At 43.9% G+C, this 15,906-nt stretch overlaps 1 protein-coding gene across 9 annotated transcripts in view; it reads left to right on the plus strand.

The window, feature by feature from the left end:
- The window catches only part of CRACDL (CRACD like), a 138,505-nt gene that overhangs the window by 59,978 nt on the left and 62,621 nt on the right, over nucleotides 1-15,906 (plus strand). For 3 of the 9 annotated variants that reach the window (XM_021087215.2, XM_021087226.2, XM_021087228.2), the window contains exon 1: nucleotides 3,756-4,011. The exons of 5 other annotated variants lie outside the window; for them this stretch is intronic. In XM_021087215.2, coding sequence (XP_020942874.1) covers nucleotides 3,938-4,011 — 74 coding nt within the window. In that variant the 5' untranslated portion in view covers nucleotides 3,756-3,937. Of the gene's footprint in view, nucleotides 1-3,754; nucleotides 4,012-15,906 lie in introns of those variants that run through there. One more of the 9 variants, XM_021087214.2, reaches the window with a different exon arrangement.

A 15,906-nucleotide genomic window follows, 5' to 3' on the forward strand; every position in this document is an offset into this window, starting at 1 on the left:
GGAAACATCTAATATGGAGTCAGATTTATTCTTCCCTTACACTGTCATGTTTATCTTTTTATTATAATGATTTTTATTTTTTCCATTATAGCTGGTTTACAGTGTTCTGTCAATTTTCTACTGCACAGCAAGATGACCCAGTTACACATAAATGTAGACCCTGGCTCTGTGTGGCACTTCTTTTTTTTTTTTCCTTTTCTTCCCTTTTTTTCTTTTCTTTTTTTTTTTCTTTCTTTCTTTCTTGCCACACTCTTGGCATATGGAAGTTCCAGGAACCAGGGACTGAATTCAAAGCTGCAGCTGCAGCAACACCAGATCCTTTAACCCCCTGCACGGGGCTGGGGATCAAATCTGTGCCTCCCCAGCAACCCAAAATGCTGCAGTTGTGTTCTTAACTCACTGTGCCATGGTGGGAACTCCTCTGTGACACCTCTTGATTTCTGTCTGCAGCTGCAGCGAACTATTGCCCAGGGACCCTTGGTGAGGAATCATGTGCGTCTGTGCATTAATCCTCAGGCCCCACAGTTCCTCAGGCACAATTCCGCCTGGTACCCACCAGCTGCCTCTTCCAGCCTTGCTCCCCTTGCTCCTGCTCTCCCTGCCATCTGGTACCTTCCCCTCTTCCCTCCTTCTCAGACAGCAGGGACCTGCCTTCTTACAGCCAGGTGACTTCTTTGCATCCCCAGAGTCAGGAGGGTGGCCGGCTGTGGCTGCGTGTGGCCTGAGCTGGGGAGGCAGCCCAGCAGCGCCCGCTAACTCCCAGCTAGGGTGCTGCCTACCAGTGTTTTTCTCATTTTCACGTTTCCTCAGAGTTTCAATTAACTGGGAAGAAACTGTGAACAGCTGTCAGTGTGGCCACTTGACCTATGGCTATTCTTTCCATTTTCATTTTATTTGGGGGGTTTTGTTGTTGTTGTTAAATAGCAGTGTAACTCATGATGGATGTTGTACTTGTTATAATGTCCTGTTGGGATATTAAGCCAATAAAGGCCACCTAAGTGGCAGGTGCTACTTGTCAAGGTTAACTCTGAACAACATACACCAGAGGGAATGTTTGGAAGTTGTCTCACTCATTTCTGACCCTTGTAAGAAGCCACTCTAAGTAATACAGGTGCTCCCTTAGGCTTTGGGGCCAAAATTTGGGGTTTGACTGCCTTTGCAGCTGACAAGAATTCACCACGGGTGACGACTTCACCATCTCATCTCTCAGTGTATAAACAGTCCCATGTGTTATATGAGGAAAAGCACATCGTGATGTTTTTAAAATCCTAGGAAGGAGCGAGGACTGTAGCAGGCCCAGTAGAGGCATGGGTGGGCCAAGTGGAACGAGGGTGGGGGTCTCCCCCTGCCTGATACTTGGTGGAGACCTGGTTCTGCATCTCTGTCCCAGGCCACTTCAGCTCAGGGGACCGTTCCTGCCCTGGGGCCAAAGCACAGCAGACTGGTCCTGTGTGTATATCAGTGTGGGGGGTACGAGGGGGTTGTCAGAGGTAGTGAGGGGAAGCTGCATGCGTCCTGGGACAGAAGCCCCTGGAGACACTGGCATTGACCTTGGGCAAGTTGCTCACCTTCCTAGTTAAGCTCCACAGTGACGCTTTCTCCTCCAACTCTTTGTCACAGAAGTGATGTGCTGTCAGTGGGGAGGCAAATGCAGAAGTACCTTGGGAAAATGACAGAAACCGCTGTCACAGATTCAAGCTCTTGTTTCCCACAGTGGAGGGAACAGGGCCTGACAGGGCTGAGATGCTGTGTGCCAGGCACCAGGCAGAACCTCACACTTAGGATCTGCTCCCAGGCTGGCACCTGGCCATTCCACAGGTTTTCCAGGTTAGGAAACCGAGACTCAGAGGAAAAGGAATGAAACTGCAACTCCAGGGTCCCAAGTCCCAGCCCGTTTACAGCACACTGCCTTGTGTTTAAGAGAAACTGTTGGAGGTGCTCCTAATTGTGAACAGAATACTGGTTCAATCAGAAAATTTACAAAACTTAGAAAAGTGCAGAGAGAATGTTTATACCTCATTCCAGAAGTTCCTGTTATGGCTCAGCAGGTTAAGAACTCAACTTAGCGGCTTGGATCCAGTGTTGTGGGGCTGTGGTGTAGGCTGTGAGCTACAACTCCACTTCAACCCCTGGCCCAAGAACTTCCATATGCTGCGGGTGCAGCCCTAAAAAGAAAAAATATATATAAAATAAAATACATCTCATTTCATGACCTGGAAATAACTGCAGATCACATCATCTTATGGCCCTTCCTGTATTCCTTTTATGCATTAAGAAACTTGTTTAAAAAAAATGCAGGGGGATGGCAACACCATTTTATAGCATGATGCTCTCGAAAGAGGGTCCATGGGCCATAAATCGGTGTCCTGCAGGAGCTTGTTAGCAGTACAGAGTTGTCCACCAACAGAGTTGCACAACAGGAGTGTGTGGGCCCATCAAAATGCCGGAGTCTGGGGCCTCACCTGAGACTTACTGAAGAATCCATGTTTAGCAAGCCCTTTGGATGCTGGGATGTGCATTCCCTGTAGAAGGGCTGTTGCAGCGTGCGTTTCCATCTTGCAGTGTATCCTGGGCATTCTCCCTTCTCAATCAATGTTTTTGTGTAACACGATTCTTTTTTTGTTTGTTTGTTTGTTTTTGTTTTTAGGGCCACACCTGTGACATATGGAAGTTCCCAGGATAGGGATCAAATCAGAGCTGCAGCTGCCGGCCACAGCCATGACGGATCTGAGCCGTATCTTCGACCTATGTTGCAGCTCATAGCAACGCTAGATCCTTAACCCACTGAGCAAGGTCAGGGATCAAACCTGCATCTCATGGATACTAGTTGGGTTCTTAACCCACTGAGCCACAACAGGAACTCCCTACATTGGTTATTCTTTACTATTTAAACCATTTGACCAGAACTTTAGACAGGTAGGTAGGTAGGTAGGAAGGTAGGTAGGTAGGTAGGTAGGTAGGTAGATAGATAGATAGATAGATAGATAGATAGATAGATAGATAGATAGATAGATAGATAGGGATAGCATTTTGGAAAACAGAAGAGCAAGCTAGGACTCTTTTAGAACCATCTTCAGAAGTCACCCTTGCTGCCTGCCTGCTCTTTGGTTTTAGTAATACCAAATCACACCTGTTCTCCAGAGCCTTCTGTCAATCCTCCAGATGTTGCCTGGAAACTGCTGACTGTCTGGTTAGCAGCGTCTAGACCTTGGGTGATCTTGAGTCAGGTGGAGTTGCGATGCTGGGGCTGCAGAAGTCTATTATTCTGAAGCGGCAGCTGCGGGTCATCAGAGAGGACGTCATCAGGGAGGCAGCTTTCTGTCCAGCAGGGGGCGTGGTCTGTGCACCTGCCAGGTGCCATCCCCCAGCAGGGAGTGCTGGAACTCTGTCGCTGCCACAGTGAATGGCTTAGCAGGTGCCAACTGAAAGGAGCATTTGAAAGCTCCCAGGAGAGTAGTTCACAAAACATGTCTGGGACCCTCGGCAACATGCCGGAACTTTAAGGTTGAATGACAAGAAAGCCAGAGCCAAGGAGCGAACGTGCGGGAGTGGCTGTGGCCCCAGGGCCCCGGGGCCTGGCTAAGATGGGGAAATACTTGCCCTCTGCCCACCCCTGAGGGGAGCACAGGAAGGCAAAGCCCGGGCTTGTCACTTTCCACCCCCAGCAACCAGGCTCTACTCACAGAGAGGCAGGTGTGGCTCCAGCCCCACCCTGCTGTCCACGTGGATGAAGTGAAAGAAGGAAGTTCGTGTGTTTCTGAGCTTCCACCGCGCTGTGCTGCACACCTGCCCAGGGACCTGCGCAGCTGCAGGAGGTGGCGGAAGCCCCGCTTCCTCGGGGCCAGGGAATGAGGCTCTCAGTCAGCACCTGGGGGGTGTCCTGAGGGCCCAAAGCCCCTTTAGGGAGCACAGGAAAGGCCCGCCCTTCTCCAGGAGGATGAAAGTGCCGGAGGCCCCCTCCACATTCATGAAGATGGCAGCCTTTTACCAGTGCATCAGGCCTGAGCCCAGGTGGGCCTCTGAGAGCTGAGGGTGGTGGGAGAGGCGGAGGGGGCTGTGCGGGTGGGGGGGTCTGGCCGTGACCACCAGCTCCTGAAGCCCAAGGTTAGGCTTTCAATGTCCATTGTCATTTATGATCCCCTTCCTTACAGATAGTATTATTTATATATCATATATCTCCTTGAATTGTGTGATTTCTGGGACAAAAACATTTTATTGTCTTAGTGACATATTCATATATTGAACTAGAGGAGAGCAGCGGGCTAAGGTGAGCAGGGTGGGGAATGAAAGGAAGGGAGAAGGAACAGGAAAGAGGACTGGGAGATAGCATTTTTCTCTGAATATCCCACGCCTCTATGTCGGATCCACAGGGATCCACATATGTCGGATCCATATAGTCTCTGTACTTTGCAGGGAGTGAAGGCAGAGGAGGGCAACGTATAAGACCATTAGTAGGGAGTTCTCTAAAGGCTCGGTAGGTTAAGGATCCAGTTTGTCACTGCCGTGGCTTGGGTCACTGGCACAGCTTGGGTTCACTTCCTGGCCTGGCAACTTCCACATGCTGAGGGCATAACCCCCCCCCCAAAAAAAAACACAATTATTCCTATAACTGAAGATCAGCACCAAAGAGCTTGTTTTTTTAAAATTTATTTTTAATTGAAATATAGTTGCTGACATTATTATATGTTATAGGTATACAATATAGTGATTCACAGTTTTTTAAGGTTATGCTCCATTTATAGTTATTATGAAATATTGTCTCTATTCCCTGTGTTGTTCAGTGTATCTTTGTAGCTTGTTTTATACCTAAGAGTTTGTACCTCTTATTTCCCTCCCCCTATATTGCCCCTCCCTCCTTCTCTTTCTCCATGGTAACCACGCATTTGTTCTCTGTATCTGAATCTGCTTCTTTTTTGTTATATTCACTGGTTTGTTGCATTTTTTTTTTCTATTCCACATGTAAGCGAGGTCATACAGTATTTGTCTTTCTCTTCCTGACGGATTTCATTTAGCATAATGCCAAAGGGCTTGTTCTCAAGTGACAGACTCATGCAGGTAGGTGACTTGCCCAAGTTCCTTTGGAGCAGAGGCCAGTGGACCTGCAGGCCACCTCGCCCTGCTGCAGGTGACCTCATCCCTGGAAAATGTTTTGCTCTTGGTGTATTTTGATTCTGTTATGATTGTCCAGAGGGCAGTGGCGCTATGGGATAAATTCATTTGCAAATATATATAAACAAATTGCATGTCTTGTGCACCATTAGAAAACTCCAGTATGGCAGCCTCTGTCACCCCAGGTAATGGTCACATCCCTACATCACCTGGACTGGGGTGGCTGGTCTTGGGAATCAGATGTTGCAGCTTCAGCACACACATCTGTCAGTGTGGGGGACACTGGGGGCCTTGGGCAGACAGTCCAATTCCCAAGCCTCTTCTTTTGATAACTGGAGACAGGAACCCAACAACTGAAGGACTCCTTGTGAACACAGGCCTTTGTACCGCACGAAGCCCTATTGCACGGAAGTCACCAGCATTGTTACTGTTTCATATAGTTCTTTTTACTTACAATTAGTCAACCTCAGTGTCTGGTGCTGCCTATTTTGAACGGACCAGAATAGAGTGGTGGTGTGATATTTCCTTATTAATAGGCTTTGGAGCATGACTTCCTAATTAAAAAAAAAAAAAAACTTAGCTCTGCATCTGCTGTGCTGCAGAAATGCCAATCACATATGGAACATCCTAGATAAATTAAGGCGTCAGAACTTTCTTCATGTCATTATTTTTGGTGTATATGCAGAAAGAAGGGGGAGGGGAGTTCATTACCTCAGTAAACTCATGAAGTTAAAAACAAACCAGACAGCCCTCATCAAGCTGCGCCGGGCCCTGGGCTCCGGGTCCATTTGTCCTGTGTGAAGCAATCAACCCGATTTACAGCTCTCGCTCTGAGATGGAGAGTTTCAGAGTTAGATCGCATCTTGGCAAGATACCCCAGCACTAGAATCTGTTTTCCCAGGAATTATGCAAATGCAGTTTCTGAGGTTGAGCAGTTTGAAGCTCTGACGCTTACATGCTTTTTAAATGATGGTTTTGCAAAAGTCTCTAATAGGTTTCTTTATTCTAATAACCTGAACATGTCTAAACTAACAGTTTTCAAATCTCATTTGAAGAAATTTGCTTCTGTATGAGTGAAAAGATGTAACTCCCGTGAAAGCTGTCATGCTTTCTGAGACATGAGTTTTGTCTAGGGGCATTCATGTAGGTGTAGGCTGCATGTATGGGCAGGGGTTCATGTGTGGGCATGTGTGTGCATGTGCCCACACGTATGGCATATATGGTATATACACATGCTCTGCATTGGCAGCTATATGACTTACCAATGTGCCCATTCACAAGGACTCTGACAGCCACACAGTCAGCCGTTACATAAGTTTCAAAAAATGGTATAGGTTTTTTTTACATGAGATACTATTTATATGCTGATAAACTGTGTGTCTTGAGGATGATTGAGTTTGTTTGAATGAAGCTCCATTTTTTTTTTCTCTGCAAAGAAACAGCCCAGCAAGGTGTGGCCCTTTGCTTGGTTCTCTCTGGATGACCTCACTGTCCCTGCTCAGCCCATGACCTAAGGGAAGTCCAAGGATGGGAGTGGAGTTTCTGGAACAGAGAACTCCTCTGCACCCCTGTACCTTGACTCCCAAAAGTCATTGAACTTCAGCTCCACGTCATTTAGCTAAATCTTTGATTTTGAAGGAAGTCTGTCCCCAAGATATTGAGGGCAAGGTGGCCTTTGGAACTGATTGGGTAGTTGATGTTGTCTCAGTTTTATCACAAGATGAGTCCTTTGTCCGATAAGTGCCTCTGGTTCATTCATTCATTCCTTCAACAGTCTTTATTGAGCACCTCCTGTGTGGCAGTACCATGCTGGTCCATGTTCCCTGTTCTCAAGGATTAGTCTTCAAGGTCCACATCCTTAGCCAGATAGGGGATGACTCACCTCTCTAGGCCAAGCCTAGATTTAATTGTTTAATAAGACAGTCAATTTCAGGTTTCTAGGAAAATGACCTCCCAGTAAGTTCTTGGCTCCCCTCTCCCACTATCCTGCAGGTGCTATGACCCAGTGTCTGAGTTCTCAGCTCTCAGCCCTTTGCTCATCCCATTTATTTGCTTTTTTAAAAAAAGAATTTATTGCAGTATAGTTGATTTACAGTGTTGTCTTGGTTTCTGGTATATAGCACAATGATTCAGTTATATACATGTGTGTGTATATTCTTTTTCATATTCTTTTCCATTAAGATTTATTACAGGATATTGAATATATTTCCCTGTGCTATAATGCAGGTCCTTGTTTATCTATTTTATACATAGTAGTGTGTATATGTTAATCCCAAATTCCTAATGTATCCTACCCTTCCGCCTTTGGTAACCATGAGATTGTTTTCTATGTCTGTGAGTCTGTTTCTGTTTCATAAATACGTTCATGTGGGTCATATTTTAGATTTCATATAGAAGTGATATCATATGATATTTGTCTTTGTCTGATTTACTTCATTTAGTATGATAAACCCTAGGTCCATCCATGTTGCTGCATATGGCATTATTTCATTCTTTTTTGTAGCTGAGTAGTATTCTCTATTTTATCCATTCATCTGATGATGGACATTTAGGTTGCTTCCATGTCTTGCCTATTGTAAATAGAATTGCTATAAACATTGGGATGCATGTATTGTAAATACAATTGCTACAAACATTGGGATGCATGTATTGTAAATACAATTGCTACAAACATTGGGATGCATGTATCTTTTTGAATTAGTTTTCTCCAGCTATAGGCCCACGAGTGGGATTGCTGGATCATATGGCAATTCCATTTTTAGCTTTTTAAAGGAACATGTGTAGTATTTTCCATAGTGGCTGCACCACTTTACTTTCCCACCAACAGTGCAGGAGGGTTCCCTTTTCTCCACATCCTCTCCAGTATTTGTTATTTGTATATTTGTTAATGATGCCAGTCTGACCAGTGTGAGGTGATACCTCATTATAGTTTTGATTTGCATTTCTCTGATAATTAGTGATGTTGAGCATCTTTTCATGTGCCAATTGGCCATCGATCTTCTTTGGAGAAATCTTTTGTAGGTCTTCTGCCCATTTTTTGATTGGATTTGTTGTCGTTAAGTTGTATGAATTGTTCGTATATTTTGGAGATTAAGCCCTTACTGGTCACATCATTTGCAAGTATTTTTTCCCAGTCCATAGGTTGTCTTATGGTTTTGGTTAGGGTTTTCTTGGCTTTGCAAAAGCTTAAAAGTTTGGTTAGGCCCCATATGTTTCTTTTTGTTTTTATTTCTATTGCTTTAGGAGACTGACCTAAGAAAGCACTGGTGCAGTTTATATCAAAGGATGCTTTTGTGGCTATGCTCCTTCAAGGGGTTTGATGGTGTCATGTCCTATGCTCAAGTCTTTAAGCCATTTAGCATGAGGGTGTGTTCTGGTTTCATGGATTTACATGCAGCTGTCCAGCTTTCCCAGCACCGCTTGCTGCAGAGACTGTCTCTTTACCATTGGATAGTCTTGCCTCCTTTGTCGCAGATAAGTTGACCATAGGTGTGTGGGTTGGTTTCTGCATGAGTTCTGTGCTTTCTCGTCTCCCGTATGTCAGAGTGGACCTACCTTTCCCCTCCTGGTCCTTTCCCAATGGTGGACGGAGGAGGGTTTTGCACACACACAAAGGTATCTACTCTGAATGGCAGGAGGTCCCCTGGCACCCTCGAGAAGTGGGCATGGAAATGTCCGGTGCCAACGCCCCTGCCGCCTTGGGGTGGGAGCAGAGGTCTAGTCCTCTGCTCTTGAGGATAAGGGTATCTATCAGGAGGCAATAAAGCTGGCATGGTTTTTGAACAGAGATTTCTCACAGGAACTTTGCGAGCCTTACACATGCCATTGCCTCAGTAACATGAAATTTATTTTTCTAAAAAAAGGTACAGGCAGATCCTGGTGTGACTCACTAGGGAACAATAGTTAAGTCACAGTTTATTTTCATCCTTCTCCCCAAGAACAGGAAAAATTGATTAAGTTCACAGGGGAGGTAAGCAGGCTTTACATCTATAAAGGGGAACCAGATCCCAGAACCGTGCAAACAGAGAGGTAATGAGAACTGGTAAGTGCTGTGAAAAGAATGTGCATCGTGGGCTTCTCACCGTGCATTGTGGGAGGTGCTGGCTCATCCCATCAGACCCCTCAGGGATGTGGAAGTGAGGCTAATGCCTGAAGGAGGAGTGGGAGCTGCTAACAACAAAGTGGAGCTTGAGCGCAGGGAAGAGCATTCGGGTAGAGGGAATAACACCTGCAAAGGTGCCAGGCTGGAAGGAAATGAAGCCTTGTGGGGCCAGGAAAGGAGGGCATGCACATTCGTGCCAGCCGTGCATGGTGAAAATCCAGAAGGTCTGCTCATCTTGTCTGTGTTTAGGTTCACCCACATGGGTACTGCCCTCCCTTCCTGCCACAACTGCAAGCTTCCATCTGAGACCATAGTCTCATCCCTTAACACTTGCTTCAGTGTGGTATTGCTGGAGACACACTGTAGCATGCCTTCTTTTCCAAAAATGTCTTTATTTCACCTTTTTCTTTTCTGGTCGTGCTTTTCCCAACACCTTCCTTGGCATATAATTTACATACTGTAAAGTTCACCTGTTAGGAGTGTGCAGACAGTAGGTTTTCCTGTATTTATAGAGTTGTGCAACTATAAACCCAATTGAATTTTAGAACATTTTCATCTCTCCCTAATGAAACCTTCTGCCCATTAGCATTTCCCACTCCCCCTGCCTCCCCCCAGCATCCCACTCTCCAGCCCTAGATGAATATGGATTTGCCTATTTTGAGGTTTGTTTTTTGTTTTGTTTTGTTTTGTTTTGTTTTGCTTTTTAGGGCAGCACCCAAAACATATGGAGGTTCCCAGGCTAGGGGGCCAGTTGGAGCTACAGCTGCCAGCCTACAGCACAGCCATAGCAACACCGGATCTGAGCTTTGTCTGTGAGCTACAACATAGCTCTCAGCAATGCCAAGTCCTTAACCCACTGAGTGAGGCCAGGGACTGAACCTGCATCCTCATGGATACTAGATGGATTCTTAACCCACTGAGCCATGATGGGAACTTCCTATTTTGAGTATTTTATATAAATGGGATCACACAGCATGTGGCCTTTTGTGTCTGGCTTCTTTCATTTAGCATGTGTTCAAATTTGATCCATACCATAGCATGTATCTGGGCTTCATTCCTTTTGTATGGCTGAATAATATTCCCTAATATGTACACACCACATTTTATTTATTTATTTATTATTTTTTTGCTGCACTGCAGCATGTGAAAGTTCACTGGCCTAGGAGTTCCTATCAAGGCTCAGTAGTAACGAACCTAATGTCCATGAGATTGCGGGTTCACTCCCTGAACTAGCTCAGTGGGTTAAGGATCTGGCATAGCTGTGAGCTATGGTATAGGTTACAGATGCAGCTCAGATTCCATGTTGCTGTGGCTGTGGTGTAGGCCAGCAGTTACAGCTCTGATTTGACCCCTAGCCTGGGAATTTCTACATGCTGTGTATGGCCCTAAAAAGATAAAAAAAGAAAAGAAAAAATGTCCCCCTGGGGCCAGGGATTGAACCCGCACCACTGTAGTGACAATGCTAGATCCTTAACCTGCCTGCCACCAGGGAACTCCAACCATGTTTTAAATTTATTCTTCAGTTGATGAACATCAGGGTTCCACTTTTTGGTTATAAATAATGCTGAACATGGGTGATAAGTTTTGGTGTGCATTTTTTCCCATTTTTACTTTTGTAATATACACATAACATAAAAATTACCATCTTAACCACTTTTAGGTGTGTAGCTCAGTGGCATTAAGTACATTCATCTTGCTGTGCATCCATCACCATTATCCTTCTCCAGGGCTCTCTTCATCTTGCAAAACAGAAACTCTATACTCATTAAATACTCCCCATTCCATCTCCCCCCAGCCCCTGGCAGCTGCCATTCTGCCTTCTGTCTCTGTCATTTTGACTCCTCTAAATAAGTAGTGGAGTTGCTGTTTTGGCTCAGCAGGTTAAGAACCTGACTAGTATCCATGAGGATGCAGGATCAGTCCATGGCCTTGTTCAGTGGGTTAAGGATCTGGCGTTGCCGTGAGCTGTGGTGTGGGTCACACACACTGCTTGGGTCCTTCATTCTTGTGGCTGTGGCGTAGGCCGAGAGCAGCAGCTCCCATTCAACCCCTAGCCCAGGAGCTTCCATATGCCACAGGCATGGCCTTAATAAACAAACAAACAAACAAACAAACAAACAGTGGAATCAATGAGCACTTGTCTCTTTGTGGTTGGCAAGGTTCGTCCGCGTGGTGGCATATTTCAGAATTTTCTTCCTTTTACTTCTGGCAAGGAGAGATTTGTTTCTGTCATTGTGCTATTTGTTTTCCCTATGCCTTATAGATTTTTTATCCTTCATTTCCTGCAGTACTGTCTCCTTTTGTGTTTAGTTGATTTTTTTTGTATTGAAACTTTTTTTTTTTTTTTTGTCTTTTTAGGGCTGCAGCCACGGCATATGGGAAGTTTCCAGGCTAGGAATTGAATCAGAGCTGTAGCTCCCTGCCTACACCACAGCCACAGCAACACCAGATCCAAGCCACGTCTGTGACCTGCACCACAGCTCACAGCAATGCCAGAGTCTTAACCCACTGAGCAAGGCCGGGGATTGAACCTGCGTCCTCATGGATACTAGTTGGGTTCGTTTCTGTTGAGCCACGAAGGGAACTCCCTTTTTTTTAGCGAAACTTTTAAGTTCCTTTCTCATTTCCTTCTTGTGTGTGTTCTACAGCTGTTTTCTTTGTGGTTACCATGGGGATTGTGTTTAACATCATAAAGTTATAACACTCTAATTTGGATTTATACCAGTTTAACTTTGATAACACAAAACCTGTGCTCCTTTGCATGACTGGCCCTGTTCCTTTTAGTTGTTGATGCCACAGAATAACATCTTTAAACACTGTGTTTTAAAAACATAAATTAGTAATTTAAAAAATACATTGATCTCTTTTTTAAATTTTATTTATTTATTTACTTATTTTATAATTTTTTTCCCACTTGATCTCTTAAATTACGTAGAAAATAAAATATGGAGTTACAAACCAAAATTACAGTCATACTAGGTCTTTGATTCCTACTTGCTTTTTTAGAATGTATTAGTCTCTTAAAGTGTGTCGAAAACAAAATGTGAGCTCACAGACCATTGTTACAACAACACACTTGACCTTGAATACTCCAGGCACTGGGGACACCAACCCTACACAGTGTCCAAAATCTGAGTCTAACTTTACAGTTGTCCTTTGTATCTGTGGTTCCAACCCCGGGATTCAGCCAACCATGGATTGGGTGGTACAGAAGTATGTATTTATTGAAAAAAAAATTGACATATAAAGGCACCTGGGCAGTTCAAACACATAGAGTTCAAAGGTCACCTGTACTAGCTTTTATAGTCAACTGTGTATTACCTTTACTGAGGTGGTTTTCTGCCTTTTTTTCCTTTTTAGGGCCACACCCACAGCATATGGAGGTTCCTAGGCTAGGGGTCCAATCAGAGCTATAGCTGCAGGCCTACACCACAGCCACAGCAACATGGGATCCAAGCCACGTCTGTGTAGCCACATTATAGCTCATGGGCAATGCCAGATCCTCAACCCACTGAGCAAGGCCAGGGATCGAACCCACATCCTCATGGACACTAGTCGGGTTTGCTAACCACTGAGCCTCGATGGGAACTCCACCTTTCCTGAGTTTTTTGAAGTTAGTTTTTTAAATGGATTTATAATTGATATACCATATTATGTAAGTTACAGGTGTGCAGTATAGTGATTTGCAATTTTTAAAAGTTGTACTCCTCTTATTATAAAATACTTGCCATATTCCTAATGTTGTGCAGTGTTTCCTTCTTGCCTGTTTTGTACCTAACAGTTAGTACCTCCTTCTCCCCTTCCCCTCCCTTGCCCCTCCTCCCTGCCCTCTTCCCGCTGGTAACCACAGATACAGTTTGTTTTCTGTATCTGTGAGTCTTCTTTTTATTTGTTATATTCACTAGTTTGCTGTATTTTTTTAGAGTCCACATATAATCAGACCATATTTGTCTTTCGGTCTGACTTATTTCACTTAGCATAATTCCCTCCAAGTCCGTCCATGTCGCTGCAAATGGCAAAGTTTCATTCTTTTTATGGCTGAGAAGTATTCCATTGTGTATATATACCACACCTTCTTTATCTGTTTTTTAAAATAGAGTTTCAAGCTACTGTCTAGTGCCATTTCATCCAACCTGTAGGACGCCCTTGAACATTTTCACAGGACAGGTGTAGTGGTAAAAAACTCCCTCAGCTTCTATTTATCTGGAAATGTTTTAATTTCTCCCCCCCTTTTTTTAGGGCTGCACCCATGGCATATGGAAGTTCCCAGGCTAGGAGTCAAATAGAAGCTACACCTGCTGGCCTACACAACATGAGATCCAAGTGGCATCTATGACCTATACCACAGCTGACAGCAATACTGGATCCTTAACCCACTGAGCGAGGCCAGGGATTGAACCTGCATCCTCATGGATACTAGTCAGATTCATTATTGCTGGGCCACACAGGAACTCCCTAATTTCTCTCTTACTTTTGGGGATAGCTTAGCCACGTATGGGGTTCTTAGTTGACATTTATTTTCCCTTTAGCAGTTTGAATAGGTAGGAGGCCTCCTGCCTTCTACCTTCCAGAGTTTCTGATGAGAAATAATGCTGATAATCTTATTGAGGATCCCTTGTGTGTGATAATTTGCTTCTCTCTTGCTGCTTTCAAGATTCCTTGACTTTGGCTCAGCAAGTTGGATTACATGTGTCTCAATTTGTTGAGCTCCTTAGATGTTTATAGTCACATCTTTCTGAAAATTTGGCAAGTTTGGGGAGTTCCAGTCATGGTACAGTGGAAACGAATCTGACTAGGAACCATGAGGTTGCTGGTTTGATCCCTGGCCTCGCTCGGTGGGTTAGGGATCCGTTGCCATGAGGTAGGTTGCAGACGTAACTCAGATTCCCACATTGCTGTGGCTGTGGCATAGGCTGGCAGCTGGAGCTCCTATTTGACCCCTAGCCTGGGAACCTACATATGCCATGGGTGTGGCCCTGAAAAGCAAAAACAAAAATAATAATAATAATAATAATAAATAAAAAAGGAAAAAGAAAAAGAAAAAACAATTGGCAAGTTTGGGATCATTATTTTTTCAGATATTCTTTCTGCCTCTTTCTTCCTCTCTCTTCTCCTGGGACTCCCACAATATGTATATTGGTCCATTTGATGGTGTCCCACAGGTACTTTATGCTCTGACACTTTAATCTTTTTTCTCTCTGTTTCTGACTCAATAATTTCCACTGTCCTATCTTCAAGTTTTCTGATTCTTTCCTCTACCTGCCAAAATCTGCCTTTGAATCCCTCTAGTGAATCTTTCATTTCAGTTATTATACCTTTTATTTATTTATTTATTTATTTTCATTTTAAATTGTTTATTTAATCCAGCACCTATTAATGTGCTGGAGTAAATGTTAATGCTAATGCAATGCTAGGACAGTATCTTCCCGACATAAAAAATAATTAAAATGTAATTTATTTAAATGAACATAAGGTAACTATAGGTATTCTAGATTTGGGAGGAGGTTAAATCCAAAGGTTCATGCTAGAATGAAGCTTGTATAATTTCAGATACTTCCTTCTTCAGGGCCAACTATTCTCAAAAATATGTATGAAAATGAAAACATCGATGACAATTCCCTTAAATGTAGAACCATCTACTCTTGCTGTCACTCATCTGTTGAGCTTTAATTTTATAATTTCCAAATTAAATACCCCACTTCCCCAAATCTAAAAGTGCAGTAGCAGTGTTGACTAAACCATGACACTGAGGCTTGAAAGGGTGGTGGCTACGAAAAGACTGTAGCTGGATTGCCAGCTCACCACTATACAAAGTGATGCTCCCTTTGGAAAGGGTGGGATAAGATGATAATGCAGAAGTGTTCAAAAGTAATGCTATTTCCTTATTTAAATTCTCAACTTCTGCTCTGAAATACGCTACCTTCTGCAAATCTCTCTCTAATCTCAAACATGTATCAAAACTGTAGTTTCAGAAGACTCCTTTCATATTTATTGCTGATTGGGCCAAAAGCAACACTGAACTCTTAGTTTTGAGTTCACAAACCTAAGAACTGTCAACTCTCTTCCAAGTTTCTGGAGACCATAGACAAAGAGAAGGTAAAAGTGCCATGACCTCTTGGCCAACCAAGGACATAGAATGGGCCAGAGGAGATTTTCCCAGGGTCTTTGTCGAATGACTTAAGGCATGCAATAAAAAAAGCAACAATCTAGGCTTGAAAAATACATTATTCAACTCAGATCACTGGGCTAAGAGGCCAGAAAAAGGAAGGCAATGGGAGTGAGAACATTAATTCTCTAGATATAGGACAAGGCGTGAGGGCAAATAAACCTTCGGACCATTAACACTTGGGACCCCAGAATTTCCCTCCACCTCTGAAAAGATTGAGAGCAGAGCGATGCTTTCCCTGGCTGAGAGGAGGCTGATCAGATGCACCCCCCGCCGGCTCTCTGCGCCTTGGCACCTCTGGTGCCCCAGCCATATTATACCTTTTAGATCCAGATTTTTTGTGGTTCATTTTTAGGTTTTTTTCTCCCTTTATTGACATTTCCATTTTGTTCATGTATTATTTTCTTTACTTTCTCCACTTCTTTTTTTAGTTCTCTGAGCATCAATATGACAGTCATTCTAAAGTCTTTGTCTAGTAGATTTGCTATCAGGTCTTTTTCAGGGACAGATTCAAAACTGGACATTTGAA

The sequence above is a fragment of the Sus scrofa genome, chromosome 3 (assembly GCF_054392235.1).
Source record: "Sus scrofa isolate SSC_HxYL_T2T_F1_AM1 chromosome 3, Sscrofa_HxYL_maternal_Yorkshire_Landrace_v2.0, whole genome shotgun sequence".
Classification (NCBI taxonomy): domain Eukaryota; kingdom Metazoa; phylum Chordata; class Mammalia; order Artiodactyla; family Suidae; genus Sus; species Sus scrofa.